General features: G+C 39.4%; 1 protein-coding gene across 1 annotated transcript in view; it reads right to left on the minus strand.

Annotated features, from left to right (window-relative positions):
* Window positions 1-4,001: 4,001 nt before the first annotated feature.
* The window catches only part of rlf (RLF zinc finger), a 60,122-nt gene continuing 47,563 nt past the window's right edge, over window positions 4,002-16,560 (minus strand). Inside the window, exons 5-8 of the mRNA XM_068006756.1 lie at window positions 13,935-14,137; window positions 12,917-13,053; window positions 11,159-11,300; window positions 4,002-10,040 (exon numbers count right to left, since the gene is read on the minus strand). Of these exons, the coding sequence (XP_067862857.1) occupies window positions 4,338-10,040; window positions 11,159-11,300; window positions 12,917-13,053; window positions 13,935-14,137 (6,185 nt within the window). The 3' untranslated portion in view covers window positions 4,002-4,337. The remainder of the gene's footprint in view (window positions 10,041-11,158; window positions 11,301-12,916; window positions 13,054-13,934; window positions 14,138-16,560) is intronic.

Consider the following 16,560-nt stretch of genomic DNA (forward strand, 5'->3'; position numbering starts at 1 on the left):
CTTGTAATGTAAATCTGCATAAATCTTAATGACATACATTCACACACCATCAATTGTATGGCCTTCAACTCTGCATGAAGCAGAAATACAAGAATGCCAATAAACCAAGAACAATGTTCCCTCCAGACACATTGAGATAATGTACTTGTGTCTCCATTTGAACTAGCTTGAAGGATAGGGGAACAAGGTCAGGTTAGGTTTGCTTTATATATTTTCAACTGGCTGTGGTAGACTTGTAAAACAGTTTGTTGAATGAGTTCTAAACTCTGCTCCTAAATGTCTTTCCCATGCCTGGGATCCAAACTGGTATTGAGCTTGACATGTCAATAACTGATACTAGATCAGTCACACCATACCCCCTGGTCAGGAGCAAATTCCAACATTTAGGCTTCAGCCTCAGAATGGGCATCCAATACAGAATTAGCAAGAAAAATCCACCACAAATGAAGGGCTGTTGTAATCTCATGCAATAATGCTGCCGATTCTCTAACCCTAAGCCCCACCTTCAAATAAAAATCCAGTGTGATAAGACTAAGATAATTTGTTCACCTATAGTACCAGAGGCAAAAATGAATGATGAAAGTGTACTGTTTTGACCAATACCAGCAGCATATTGGTTTGACCATCAAGATGAAAGGCAATTGTTAAAGCTTTTTCTCTTCACCGCCTGCCTTAAGTGGACATATCTCAGTTCAGTGAAGATATTGGATACCATACAGAAGGTCTTTTTACATTGAATACAAAATTTAAAAAGTCACAAAACCCAAAAATGTCAAGATGTTTTATTTTGTTAATTTTAGAATTGAATAACCAAGTGTTTGGGAGTAGCCTGGTACTATGATCTCTAGGCTTCTCAACGATAGAAAGTGTCTAGCAACAGAGGAAGAAATAATTACAAAATTTTCATGTGTTGCCTTCTACAACACACAGGGAAAGATGATCATAAATGTCTGCCTAAAATATCTTTTGATGTGTAGGTATTCCTGTGATTTATTCCAATTGCTTCATGGAGGTAAAATTATTTTTTTTTTAAAAAAAGGGCGAGAAAGGAAAAATGACATCTGATTATACATCTGTTGTAGCTTCTGTTTTGTGTTGTATAAATTTTACAAAGTGAGAGACACAAGCGCTTGTGGGGGCACAGGAAGAAAGGAGACAAATCAGAGACACACATATACAGGGGCTGGTGTAAGATAGAGAGCAAAGAGAGCTTTCTTGATTTAATAATGCTTCAACTTTCAAAAAGAGTTGTAGGAAAGGGAATAGGAGGCACAAGTGATTGAGGGAAGGGATGGAAAAGGAGTCACTGAGCGTTATATTTGCCTCACATACCTCACCCCATATGTAGTCTTCCTCTGCTATACCACCCAAAGTAAAGACAGAAGCAGAAGAGAACAGAGAAAACAAAGACTTAAGGGGAGAGAAGACAAAAGGAAATGAGGAGAGAAGGCGATGGAGGGAAAGAGAAAGACAGGCAGTCAAGAATGATGACATTCGCCGACTTACTGTGTGCAACACTACAGGCGATCCACTATTTATTAAAACCCATTAAATTTAACTTCCTGCCAATTTACAGTCATATGCCAATGGTAATTTAATACACTAGCTTCTAATTGCTACAGTACCATCCTTTCTGGGGGGGGGGGGGGGGGGCGGTGGAGGGGCAGATCAGCATTTGGACAAAATGGGATTTCCTGTTCTGTAATCATGCTAACTTTTCTTGTTAAAATGAATGAGGAAGAATTTCGATCTCTTTCCCTCTCTCTGCCCTGCCCTGCACCCCCCCACCTCCCCAGATGTAAAGCACCTCTAGCTTGTTTAAGCAGAATGGGTCACAGTCTGAAAATTCAGCTGCTGCACTGCCATATTTCATACAATAGCAGAACCTAGGTTTACTGAACCTTACATGTTATAAGCTAGTTTATTAGCAGCAATATTCAGCAAGAAAACGAAGGAGACAAGATCCTGGCATCTTACAGTGAGATAATTAGATGCGCAAGTTCAACAGAGCAAAGGTCTGCCTGAAATATGCAGCAATGTTATTTAAGGTGCTGTAAAATAAAGTACGTGGCTCAGTTTTCACGTCGAAAGAAAAATGCTTGTAAGTGCATTACTCTTCATTGTGAGGTTTAAAATTTCCACTTACATTTTGGTTGAAACTTGGCAAAACAAACATGAATACATTTGGTTAAAGCTGGTGCTGCAGTACTTAAAAAGTAGTTACATAACAGATAAGTTATACAATTGTAAACAGAACGAGCATGTTAGGACAAATACTATCAGGTTTGTTGGGACTGCCCATCAAAATGTAATACTGTGAACTTTAGGCTATTACATCCCATTAGTTTAATGGATTTCAAAGCATGGGTCAATCCAACACTATAACAGTAGTCTCATCTACTCAATAGAAAACTAATAGCTCAGGTAACACCATCAGCTATCACATAAATCAGGATAAAAATGGAATTCCACACTTAAATTTGTACAAAAAAACAGTAAGATTTTACAATTGTAAAGTGTAATATACATGAAGACCACATTTGTAACCAGGAAACAAAAAAACACAGACTAACTAGTATAAGTCTTCACAGTTTACTTTACCCTTTTTAAGTTAGTCATCATAGATTTACTTTTCAGTCCCAACTGTTATGATTAACCATGGCCCATATGTCTTGGGCCTATAGCTGCTTACAATTCCAGCAATATAGTCCAAGAGACCTCCTACTTTTAAAAAAAAAAGTACAAAGAAACCAAGATATTCCCACTTAAGGATTCTCCCCTCCCTGCCCCCACAGTTGCTGGATGAAAATTCCTGCATACACATCGGAAAGTCTATGCTCACAAGCTTGATGCTTTCTAAGTTTTAAGAAATTCAATATACTACATGCAATATGTAGTACCCCTTATTGAGCTGACTTAACAGTTGTAGATTTTGCAATCTTTGGGAATCATATAACTCCCAACAATGCAATGTGATCCTAAAAGCACAGAATTTACATTCAATAAATCTCATTATGCTTTAAGGGTCCATAAGATTAACTTAATTTAGTCCTTTAGTACATGAAAAATATTTCAAAATAGAAACTGATTTTCAAAGAGCTCCATTGTAAAATCTACAATTGTAACATGGGCTATTCTAAAATAACTAGCACAATATCAAAACTTAATTACCTACCCAATAACTCCAAATTACCAAGGCCTCTTTAGTGCTCTTCAGAAGCCACCCAAAAGTCTGTTTTGCTATGCACATGACTCATCAAATGCCTTCTAATAGACCTTCCTGGAAGGTTAATGTGGTGTACTGGCCACAACAGTCTAGGCTTAATCAGACTGAGAAAAAGATTTGAGATTTCACACTGAAAACTTCATGTTGAATGACTAATGAAGCACTTCAAAAACAGGAAGAGCACCATTATCCCCTGTTCTCTTACCACAACCACCCCCAACACACACACACTAAAAATGATCTTCAAGGTACCACTTTATCTTGCGTGTCAAGACCTAAAATATTGGGATGGAATAGTTAATCAAAATATGCACAGGAAACAAATACTGCACTAGTCAATTTGGTCCATTTAAAAAAAAACTGAATCCAGAACAGAAGAAATGCTACACAGTAGTAAGCTAAAGGGAGAATTCCAGTTACAGCAATAAAGCTTTGGAGTCCATTTTACATGAAATGTGAATCAAATTTTGTGTAGTAAGTCATGTAAAAGTGAAACAAAAGGAAAACCGTCAAAAAAAAATCAGCAACAGTATTTGTCCCAATTTGTATATTAATTTCTAAAGGATGGCAAGAATATTTCAGAGAAAACTACAGGTTTAACTTAAAATTGGGTTAACCAAAGCTCTGTTGCAGTAAAAGAAATATCTTTTCTTTATTGATAACTTAACCGTCAAGACTATATTGATCCCCATAAATCAATTAGGTGACCAATGTCTTTTTTTTTCCAAAAGCATCAATACAATGTAATTTATAGTACAAATCCATCAGTACAATGTTTTTGTGAAAAATTGCCATTTAATTGACAGTGTGTACTATCTCAAAACCCATACATAAAGGAGATGTAGCGTACAATATATTACAGAAGAGCACCAGTATGTGCACATTCAAGTCAAGTTCTTTTTAGTGAGAACTACTAATCCCCGATAAGTACCCTAATACTTGTTCCGTATACACACACACAATCATGCACAAAACCAGAACAAACCAAGGTTTCGTTTCGCATATGGAAGACCCAGGTGTATTCACTTTTTATTCTCTGCAGCACTGCTTTCATCACTCTATATAGGTTACAGTATAGTGATTTCAGTTTGCAAAATAGATACAAATAGTTCTATGAACTTCCCACACAGAGTTCGTCGCTCTTTTTTGTTGGAAACAGTTCTAGTAGGGGAGTGGAAAACTCAGACCTTTCCAGGACTACTACAGGTCGAAGAAAATGAAGCTGCTTTAAGGCAAGATCTCCACAGTCTGTGAGTGCCTTATCCAATATCGTTCGTAAGTTCTCCAAAGATGGAGACTGCCCCGGGGAAATTAGAGGCTCAATTGCTGTGAAACTGTTATGCACAGCAGAGTCATTTTTGTCGCAGTTTGCACTGTACCCTTTACAGTTTTCCTTTGTAGATTCTTTCGATCCAGTGTTAACCGCCGACTCCCTCTTTTGTGAAGCATGTTTTTTGCAGCGTTTAGGCGGTTCCCAATGCCACGTTTCATCAACATCATTCTCAGTGTCTTCACTTTCTTGAATAAACTTCAGAAATGAGGCTTCAAAGCCTATTGGTTTATACGTGGTCAAGTCAAATGGTTTCTGCTGAGCATTTTGGCTCTGTTGGCCATCTTTGGTGCCAAAGAGTGAGCCCTGTGTCAAACTAGAATACATGGAATCTGTTCTCTGTGACTGTCCCTCCATTTCAGATTTTCTTTTCAAAGGCTGCTTCAATTTAGTGAAAAGTGAACCATTTTGGCTCCCACTTTGTTTTACCATGTTAGCAATTACTCCTCCATTTTTAGGTAAAAAAGCTTGATTTGCATCATTTTCTTTGAAGCTTGGACTGCCATTTGCCATCCCTGTAGCAGGACTGCTATTTACAGATTTCCCAGGAAACAGAACATTTCCACCACCAGAAATAGTATTGTTTCCATTTCCCACATTGCAGTTATGCAATTGTTGTCCTGGTCCAACTTCATCAGGTTCACTTTTAAACTCAGTTTTCAAAGGAGTTTCTCCATTTTGTTGCCTAAGAACACTGCAACCCGGAGCTTCCTCTGTTTGCTCAGGTTCCACTTTTTTGGGAAGGGTTGGTGAATCAGATCCCAATTTTTCACTGTGTGATGGATCAGGGTATTTCTTGCACACTAGAAGAGCACTAAAATTCTGCTTAATATATTTAGCAGTCATTTTGTGCTTTATCTTGTAGTGTCTCAAAACACTGCGCCGACTCAGGACAACTGTTTGACAGTCATCAGCCATGCATGGAAACTGATCCCTCAAAATCTCAGTTTTACACATTGCAAATCCATGGTCCATACTCTTCAGCAAATATTCACGACACCTGCCCGATTTTCTTGAATCCTTTTCATACTCATCCACTGGGGAACGATCAGAGGCCACACAAGATTCATTTCTCTCAGAGTCTTCTTCCAGTGGTTCGGAGTCATTTGTGTCATCAGAATGATGACCTGCAACACCCCTTTCTAAATCTGACTCCAATTCAGCCGTTGTGCTGTATGCTTTATCAGCAGGATCACCACTGTCGTGACTTTCAAAGTTAGGCTCAAGCTTTACTGCTGGACTGTATGAGTCAAGATGCTTCTCATATCTTTCAAAATCAGGCTCAACCTCTGATTCAGTGTCACAGCTGTCTTCATCAGTAAGATGTTCCGCATTGCTTCTTTCCAAATTAGGCTCACTCAATAGCGCAGAGCCACAACTGTCTTCATCGGTGAGTTGTTCCTGCTCAAATAGCTTCAAGTCAGGTTCAGCCGTTGAAGCTGAGCCATAGGTGTCTCCGTCAATAAGATGTTCCTGGTCGCGTCTTTCCAAATTAGGCTTATGGTCATACTGAAAGTTTTTGCGCGGTCTCAGTAATATTGACTTATAATGGGCTTTGTGCTGTCTTTGGACATGGCGCAGGTAGCTGGAGCGGATAGTGTAGGTACGGCTGCAACCATCTATACTGCACTTAAATTCTAAGTCACCTGGGGCCTCTCTTTTGACTTCAAGATCAATTTCATGAGCTTGTTGCAGGTGGCGTCTAAGGTTACTATATACATTAAAGGAGGACAGACAGTCTGGCTGATTACAAGCATACTTTCCAGTTTCACCTCCTGCGAGCTTGTGAATTTCACTGTAGTGTCTCAAAAGCACCCTAGGATATTGGAAGCGTTTGGTGCAACCTTCAAATTTGCACTTGAAGATTTTCTTCACTTTGGTATTGTCTTTCTTGGCATTCCCTTGGTCTTCTTCTAAACACATCTGTTCCCGGTTGTACTGATGCACAGTCTGGTAATGGCGTATCAAATTCGGCTGGCCAGTGAAAGCCGCAGAGCAGCCCTTGTGAATGCAGTGATAAGGTTTGTGGTATTTATTCAACATGTAACACAGGTTACTTTTAGCACCAATTCTTCGGCTTCCTCTACCTTCGTCCTTGGATTCTGAATCGTCTGCACTATCTGGCATCATACTAGATTCCATGCTGCCATTCAAACGCATCTCCTCAGATTTTAAAGATTCTGCAGATTCCGAACACTCTATTTCAGTAGTGAAGGACTCATTCATTGTGTTCTCTGAATCGCTTCCAGTCTGGCGCCAACTTCCACTCACTGTGCCAAGGTGTGTGTGTTCTTCATCCCCAAATAAATTATAGTCTTTAGTCTGGTAAGAAACACTCATCGGGTAAAGACAACCCTCTTCTGTCTTAATAGGCCCAGCTTTCTCAGTCAAACACAGCCTTTCAGTGACATTCTGAGCACTGCACAAATTATCTTCAGTCAGGTAAGCACTGTCATTCTCAGTTTTAATTAGTATATTTGGCACAATCAGCTGTGGATTTGTATTGCTAGGAACGGAAACACAGTTTATATAGGAAAACTTTCCTCTCTGCATGTCCTCTTTACTGAACCTGTGCATTTGTTTATAGTGAGTTCTAAGATTTGTTTTTCTTGTAAATGTTCTTAGGCAGATGTGGCATTTGAATGGTGCAAACCTGAGTTGAAACCTGCTTAACTGAAGAACCTTGTCCTTAGAGTACTTGTGAGTTTTAACATAATGGTTGATGAGGCCATCTTTGGTCATTCCCTTAAAGTCACATCCTTCATGGTCACAGACGAATGGCTTAATGATTCCCGGGTCCTCTTTAGATGAATTGCTTTGGAAGAGCTCATGAGAACGTGGCTGCAATTGGGAATCATTACCTGAAGGTGTGGAAACAGAAGCATCACCGGTAGAGATCGGCACAGAAGGAGGCTCCGCTGAAAGTGAAGAAAAAGTGGAAGCACACACCGTCACTTCATTGCTAAACGCTTCAGATTTATCTAACTGTAGCTTCTGCAGAGCTCTTACAAGTTCTTCCAGAGTTGGCACTTCAGGTACTACAGGGACACAACCAGCACCAGTTGGAGGCTGGCCCTCATAACTCTCTTTTCTAAGAGTAGTCTCTGAGCTATTGTCAGCAAGTAACGGGCATTTTATTTTGCGAGCCAGGTGACCACCAAGTGATTTGGGGTTCGAAAACTCCTTGAAGCACCTGGAGCATACAAACTTATCATCCTTAAAAATAGCAGGCCACTTGGCATTCCTGTTGTTCTTGGGCTTCTTAACTCTCTGAGCTTTTAGTAACACATTTCTATTTTCACAAAGTTCATCAATCCCGGGTGCAACTGACTGGCCTTCCTGTCCCTGCAACGATGACAGCTGCGGAGCAAAAGCCTGCTGTCCCATTTCGGTTTTAACTTTGACTTGATTTGCTCCAGAACCTTTCAGAACATCTCTGCTGTGTTTATCGATCCGTTTCCTGGCCTTGTAGTAGTTTGGATGAGCCATCTTAATGTGTTTCTTCAGATCTTTTGTCAAGGCAAATATCATAATACAGCCATCTATCCCACAAGCAAGCTTATTTAAGTCTGCCAAGCTACCCCCAACACTAGTGATTTTGTGCTTAGCCAGGCTCCTGTTAATTTCTGGATGAAGAGTAGCTGCTTTCATCATGTCCTCAATGTCACTTAGCTCTTTAAATGATGCCAACTTTTCTAATGGTACAAGCAGATTTTCAGAATAAACACTCTGCAGATTACTATATCCAGATCGACTCTTGCTGACAAAACCTGAATCTGCACCACCACTGCCTAGTCCTGTTGGGTAATAAGAACCACCTGGACTGTGTTGTACTTCATTTTCCCTTTTTACCATTTCTTGGGGCAGAGAATAGCTGCAACTTTGTAAAGATCTTTCTGCAATTTCATTCAACTTCTCATTTGCATTTTCTGTGGAACTGTCAACCACAGAACAGAGCTTTTCCTCTGCAGTCACAAGCTCAGAACCATCATCGACCAGACCTTCTGTGGAGTTACTTTCTTTTTTCAGAAATTTGGCCTCAAAATCTTCCAGTCTCATTATACCATGTGTTTGCAGATGATTTTGAAATTCACTTTTGGAAAAGTAGAATTTCTTACAGCCAGATAAATTGCAGGAATAGGCTGCTTCCCTGTAATGCTGAGCTTCATGGTGATACAACAAGCAAGACCCACTGAAAACCTTGTTGCAATTTTTAAACGTACATTTGGATCGGAATTCTTTATGTTGTTTTCTGTGCTTCACCAGATCAGCAAAGGCCTGAAAGCTTGCATTACAGTCCATCTGAATGCAATTATAGGGCTGCAATCCAGAATGTACCTTTAAATGAGCTTTAAGATGGTAGTCGCTAACAAAATGGCGCCGGCAGTATTTACACAGCGCCTTCCTGTTATTCATTTCGAGGAAGTGCTTTACATTTTCATCGTTGTCCAAGTGATCATTTTTCAAGTGGGCAGTGAGGTTTTTGTAGTATTTAAATGACCTCGAGCAATCGGTACCTGGGCACGGATAACTTTCTGTCCACTGTGATAGAAGAGTTTCATCCACTTCAGGCTTGCACACATCACCTTGTTCTTCCTCCACCAAGTCAGTTCCACTGAAGATTATGTAGTCATTTTCCTCAACCTCTTTTTTAACCAATTCTTTCGCTTCATCTACTGCAGGTTGTTGCTTAGGAGCAGCATTCACATTTAATGCAGGTAGCAAAGGTTTTTCAGCTGCTTCTGCTTTCTTTTTCTGTTTTTTCTCCCTCTTCGGTTTTTTTATGTGTTCCTTTACATGTGGGGTAAACTGTTCCTTTTTCTTAAACTTCTTTGCACAAACAGGGCAAGAAAATATTCCGTCTCTAATGTGCGTCTTTGCATGGTGTACGATTCTAGCTACAACATAATCTTTCTTGCACAGTACACAGAAGAACATATTTTGAAGCCATCTGTAATATCTCTCAGACATCACCTTTTCTTTCTTTTTGTTAAGAGAGTCTCCATCTTTCTCTCTTCCATTATTCATAGTCTCTGGGATTTTACTCATCTGATCAAAGAGTTCATTACCATCTAATTCATCTTCACTAAGTTCATCTTCCGAAATGGCAACAGCCTTATCTCCCAGATGCCCCCGACAATGACGTTTTAGAGTTTTCCAATCCCAAAACTCTGGATCAATAGGCCAGTGGGCTTTTAAAGCCAACAAAAGTTCACAGTGTAATGAATTGGGAATAGGGCCATTTTCCTCATCATATTTTTGATCAGGCTGCTTATACAGCTTTTCCACTTCACGGTATGCATCCACTGTGGGTTCCAGCAGGAACTGAGTGAGTTGACAAGCACGTCTCACTTCAAGGTCATCTGGCATCAAGCATGCAATGGTCTTACAAATGGAAATCTTCATCTCTGCATTTTCATTCGACTGAATACGAAGGGCTCCTACACACAGTTCAATAGAAATGGGGAGACCAGCTCCTTCTGCCTGTGAAACAAACAAAAAAACAAGTTATGTTTCTTTCCTATCTTAAGAAATGTGTATTACCAAAAGACCCTCAAGTGATACTTTAGCTAAAATGCACTTAAAGGACAATATTGTGCACCTTCTCACCAATTTCCCACATTAGTCTCTTATTTTAGCCAGTCATTGAGAAGACAGCGCTTCATTTGTTGATAGAGGATAAAAGAATAAACGAACAACCAGTCACCCTGTGTTTTCCCAACAGGCTGTATAGAACAGTACTAAGAGCAGCTTACCTACTGCCCTCCTTCTCAGCAGATGCCTGTGAGGTCTCACAGACCACATTTTCTCTTACGGTGTAATTTTCTAAAATACAGCATTTAAAATCCCAGTGAGGGAGACTGTTCAACGCACTGGTACACCAATACTATACCTCCTTAAATCACAGTATAAGGAATCACCCAGTCTACTTGGGAAGCAACTCTCCAGAGGAAGAATGGACCCAAAAAATAAGAAAAACTAGAAGGAAAATATTTCCCCTCCAAAGGAAACAGTATTGATAGAGACAATTGTTGGAACTTATTCATGTAGAACACACAGGTGTATTCTGAAATGTGAAAAATGCCATCTATTGGCTGAACAAAACCTTTTCTACAGTGCACGCAAAAGTGGACTATCTTCATATCTTCTTCAGCCATCACAAGCCCATCTAGCTTCAATTAACTGACATGTCATGGTAGCTAGCTAGGAGTACATGTTGTCTCTCCTGATTTTATAAAGGTGGCTCAACACTGGACTGGTTTACCAGTGAGCTCTAATATAAAATTTAAGATGGTATTGTAGTAAATGATATTTGAAAGGTTTTGGGTCAGGGCAGATTAACACAAAGCCTGTTTCAAATTTATATAATCAAAACAGTTTTGGCTATAGAAAAGTGCTAAACTACATTAACACGTGGCAATACAATATGATTAAGAGCCTTCATATTTTTATAAAGTAACTGAAATAGCAAGCAGTATAATGAGTCAATTTTCAAGTCAACAGTTAAAGCACTTGCACTAGTTCTATAAGGAAAAGGGTTACTATACATAACAGTATTTCAATTAAATTTTCCTATTCTAAGAAATCAACTGGTTACTTACTTCAGATTGGATAACTTTTATAAGGAAGAATATGTGGTACACTGTCTTTGCAATAATACCAAGCTGCCGACAGCGCTCCAGGAAAGAATCCAAAGAGGGATCCATTCTCCTCTGCAACTTGCTCCAAAACAGAGTGAGTTCCCTTTAGGGAAGAGAGAAAAAAAACGGTATTTTCAAACCACTTCTGGGTTTAAAAAGTGACAGTATAACCAGCTTTGATTCTTCCTGTGCGTGCAGCCAAAAATCTTTTACCTCTTTTCATATGTGGTTGCCTCTAGCGACATTACGTACAAAAAAACCCACAAGTGACTATCAAGGGGATTTGTTCAACAGTTACAATGTATTTTGGTGTGAAAAGACTATGTAATTTTAACAGGGATCAAAATAGTACATAAACATTAAATTTAACACAATTTGACTCCCCTGATGGTTTAACAAATCTGCCCCAGTGAGAAGCTTAAACAATCAGAACAAAAGGCACCAGGATTCAATTTCTGGTCTGTACTGAGATAGCTTAGCTCAGCCTGGGAAGCAATAGAGGCACTACATTTGGCTTCGGATTCCCTGGGTTAGGGAGAGGGAGAGGGAAAATCAACTAGAGTTCCTGCTTCTGATTGCTATTCAGAGACACCAGTTGAGGTCAGGATCAGACTCAGCTGTGGTGTTACGCATGGCTAATAGTCTGCTGAACCTGTGCCAAGCTTGGCTCACACGTGAATGGCGGCCAGTTGGGTGAAGAACCAGAGGGCACCCATACAATCAAAGCCCAAAGAATTTACATCTTCAGGAGAGGAAGAGAATGTCAGAGACACAATAAGCTACAATTACTGCTTCAAAGCAGAGGACACAGAACAGAAGAGCCTAATTTAATCAACTTCGCAATAAACTTGCACCCCCTCCCCCCCCAAAAAAAATTGAGCTGGGTATTGATTTCTTTGTGGAAAATGAATCATTACTTTTCAGTAATGAGCACAGGAAAGTTTTAACTTAGCTTGCTGTAATACAGTGGCAATACAAATACTAATAATGCCAGTAATGTTCTTTTGCTGCAAAGTTTTACCACACTCCTTAATCAAAGTGAAACCACTATGCACACAATTAACATTTACATACAGCATCTTTTACATAAAATAAATCCAAAAGTGCTTTGCAGGAAAACCGCTGGATGCAGAGCAAGTGGGAGAAAGTTAGGAGGTGGAGGTTTTATTTTGAATGAGGACGAAAAGTTTGCAAGGCAAAAAGGTTTAGGAAGAGAGCTCCAAAGTGCAAGGCCAGCCTGGCTGAAGGCTCCTCCACCGATGGTGGAGCAGTGACAGGGGATGCGCAGTCAACCAGTAGAAGGTGGGTGTAAGGACTTGGGGCAAGACAGGCCTGCAGAGGTACTGTGGTGCAAGGACACGAAGGGATTTGAAGACAAAAATCATTGTTTTGACTCAACTTTTGTTTATTTTTGGGTCAGACTCCAGTTGGAGAATTGTTTTATTCTTCAGCTATGTTCTTTAATAAAAGTCATTTTACTACAATGGTTCATAAATCAAACTTTGGAACACAAAATTGTTCGGTACGAGACAAACAATTGAAACAAAGACAAAAGGCAATGGAAACAAGTACTTCACACGCCAGGCAGTGGCACAAACACACTTATTACACCGTACCAAAATCCCAGTAACAATCCTGACCAACAAGTGTGAACACCACATATGTACGTGTGAAGCTGTTAGCTTGAATATGTAAAACATTAATGCACAAAGAACTCACCAAGAGCAATAGACACTTTCCTGTTGCAACTGATGGGTAAGGAATGTTGTACACAGGATAAAGGCAGTGTTTTCCTGGCCATCAGACTCCAAATTACAAATAATATCCAGTACTTCCTTGCAGTCAACACGTGCAATCTATCAGAAACCGAACGTTTCAGATATTAGAATGGATAATCTTTGCAATACCAACTTGGACATATTAACTCACAAAAGGTTATTACAAAACCCTGGTAGATAAGCAAAACAGGCAACCCCTCCCAATTTTTGCTGAAAATGACACTTGAGGGATCAACAGTGTTAATAAGCGTGTAATTCTCCAAATACGTTTTGAATTCTGTTCCACTAGTACATTCCAAGATCATAAGACAGACATAGATGAGGAAGGCCATTCGAAGCAGTCTTCCAGAAAAACCCTTCAGTCCCAGAGAATTAAACTGTTTCTAAAATGATTCCAGAGTTTTTGCCTCCACTACTGTACCTGAAATCTATTCCGTGTATCGATTAATCTGAGGAGAAAGTCCTGGCATCAATCCTAAATTTGCATGTATTTGAACCTATGCCCCATTGTCCCACTATCATAGTTTAGTCTGAAGTCATGTTCCAGATTTACCTTTTCTATCTTTTATCTCTCTCTCAGGACACCTCTCAAGGCTGAAAAGCTCAAGTTTCTTCAATCTCTGAGACGAGAGATCAGTCTTGTAGGTCCTCTCTGAACTGCCACTAGGGCTCGAAGATCTCCCTTGTGCCTTGGTGACCAGAACTGGATAAGGTATTCAAGATGTGATCTGACCACAGCACTGTACATACATTTTAACCACTTACCTAAATTAAGAATCTATTATTCTGTGAAAATTCTATAAAAAGTAATTATAGCAGGTACCTACTTACTCTGGTGTAGTGCTGAAACTCAGAACAAGGCGGCCCCAATTTTAAAACAAATTATTTTCTGGTTGCAGATCTGCTAATCCCATAGAGCTACAGTACTGGCAAACATGATTACATAAAAAATAATTTACCTCTTTTGCTGCGTCCTCATTAGGTCCCATACTGCAGAGACAAGTGAGGTAGATTTGTCGAAAAGCACCTTTGCTGTTAATTTCTGAATTTTCAGCGCAACGCTTTGCGAGCATCGTTGCATCAAACTTGCGATCCATCTTCATCAGATGTTTAATGCGTATCTCAAGGAACGCAGGCCCCTCCCGGGTCAAGTAATTATTCACTATATGAACAAGAAAGGCTGTTAGATTATAATCTACAAAGACAGATATAACTTGGATGATGCATCCTTGACTGCTGCATCTTGGCATTAGCTTGCATTAGATGGCACAGAGAAGATACTCATAAGAAACTAGTTTACAAAAAATAAATCTCTTGCCCGAGACTTGATGAAATTAAGTTTGATAAAGTGGTTTATGTTCCACAATTACCAAATTCTGATCAGCGGCATAAAATATGATTAAAACATTTTCAATATTGAATTAATTTTCATTCCTATGTAGACATTAGTTGGAGGAAGCAACATAGAATTTGAGGGGATGCAGCTTGAAATGCATAGTGGCATAATACAAAGTGGCCAGAAATTGGTGTAAAGACAATTCAGACATACTAGCTGCAACACCCCATCAAGTTTGTGTGCGTCAATAATTTACATTCCAAACTAATCGCAAAAATACAAAGATCTTAGTTACAAAGTTTCTGTTGGCATCAAAAGTAGAACAGAAATGTTAACCTAAATGGAATACTAAAAAAAAGTTGGAACAGTAAGGTTTGAGATTAATTATGTGAACGGTCAGCTTTTATTCCATATGTTACACTGGCTGATGGAAAAAGATAATTTCCAGTGTAATAATTATTCCGTTGTGTTTTTTCTGAGCACACAGTACGCGTATTACCTGGATCTTTTCATCAGTTGGCTTATACTTCCTCAGCCATAGCCTGATCTGGGTTTTATTTCTGTCCTTTCCATACATTACCAATCCCACTCCATCTCTTTGCATCCTATTCCCAAGACACCTCCCCGACGAGCAACCTCTCCAAGTATTACCATTTGGCACATGCATAATGCTCTCAATGCCTCTTAAAATGGGACTGCTCAGTGGAAATCAAATCATTCCATTTATCTAAACATTCCAATTAGGTATGCATGCACTGCATCAAACTATGAGGTTAAGCAAAATCTGATCAATTCCAACTTTACTTCATTTATCAACCCAGAGGGAAATAAGTTTACATTGTTCCTATAAACCAGTGATTTATTGTAGTGTGTACACAGTGTTAAAACTGTACCAGAAGATGCATATAAAATTAATAGGTCTTATACTGCAACACATTTTTTTTTTGATTAGTATTGAAAAAACACTCCAACATACACAACACCAAAAAGGTAGTTACAACAGAATCGTCCAATTTTGAGACAAATTACTCGAGGACTGGTCTATGGATGGTCTTTTATGAAGTACTATGGCTAGAATCTCAACATAGGAGTCCTCCAGGAGAAGGGTGCAGGTGTCTTGTTTTAGACATCTTTCAAAGTTGTTCCAATTGGTTTCTTGGCAAGAAGAGTATCCAATCTGTGGGATTCTGGAGGAGAAAAGATCCCATGATCCACAACTTCAGACAGTATAAAACCCCTGGAAGGACACGGTCTGATAAGCACATAAAGGATGAATAAGGGGAGAATTTATTTATTGATTTTTTTTAAAAATGGGATTCAGCTCTTTATTCAGGCACCTGGCTGTGTGCATTTAGGCTGTTTTTGTCTACAAGATGAGGCATGTGTGCCTTCCTGATATTCCTGATCTGTTTACAAATCTATTAGAGCTGCTTCCAAATTAAGGACCATTCAGCAGCTTCCCCTGTTGCTCAGTTCCAAAAAGTCAGCATGCAACTGTATTATATAGCAAGAATATCCCAGGTTCAATTCTCTCTGAGCTGAGTTAGTTGATCTCAGCTAGGGTAGCAGTTTGGGGTGTTGCAATTGGCCCCAGGCCAAGAATTTGAGGGGGACAGGAAAGAGAGATAGAAAATCAGCCAGGTGCTTGCTATTCAATGACTCATGCTGGAAAGCATGTGTCTAGACAGGCTGTGATATCCCCATGGTCAAACTTCTTGGGCAAGGTACCAGAGGGGACCTGGCATCCGTGCAACCACAGTCAGTAGTAGTCAATGCCTGAAAGGGAGCAAAAAAGGATTCTGCTACTTTAAACTGCACTTCCTACAGCTTACCCAAATTCTCAAATAGAAAGCAAAAACAAAACAATAATTCGGAAAAGGGAAAAGCAAAAAAACACAAGAAAAAAAGGGTAATCTACATTTTTAGAAAATAAGTACTTTTTATTACAATATATTTAGACTAGCTGTTTTCTATCAATACTAATCCACAGTCAGTTAGGTTATTTTTGGTTGTGATTTCCCCAATCCTTTTTTCAGATGTTTATTGATGCAATTGGGAGTAAATGAAAAGCAGCAAAGACTTTAGCAGCCATTCTGCTTCATTTTTTGGACCGTCCTTTATTAAAACTGGTTGCAGAATTCAGGCTGTGAAGCTGTCTGTGATAAGGCATTGGAGCTACCAATCCAAGATCACCTTTCTCGTAGTTCAGATTTTGAATGCCAGATTGGACAAGTAAACCTCCCAGACAA

The sequence above is a fragment of the Heptranchias perlo genome, chromosome 26 (assembly GCF_035084215.1).
Source record: "Heptranchias perlo isolate sHepPer1 chromosome 26, sHepPer1.hap1, whole genome shotgun sequence".
Lineage (NCBI taxonomy): Eukaryota > Metazoa > Chordata > Chondrichthyes > Hexanchiformes > Hexanchidae > Heptranchias > Heptranchias perlo.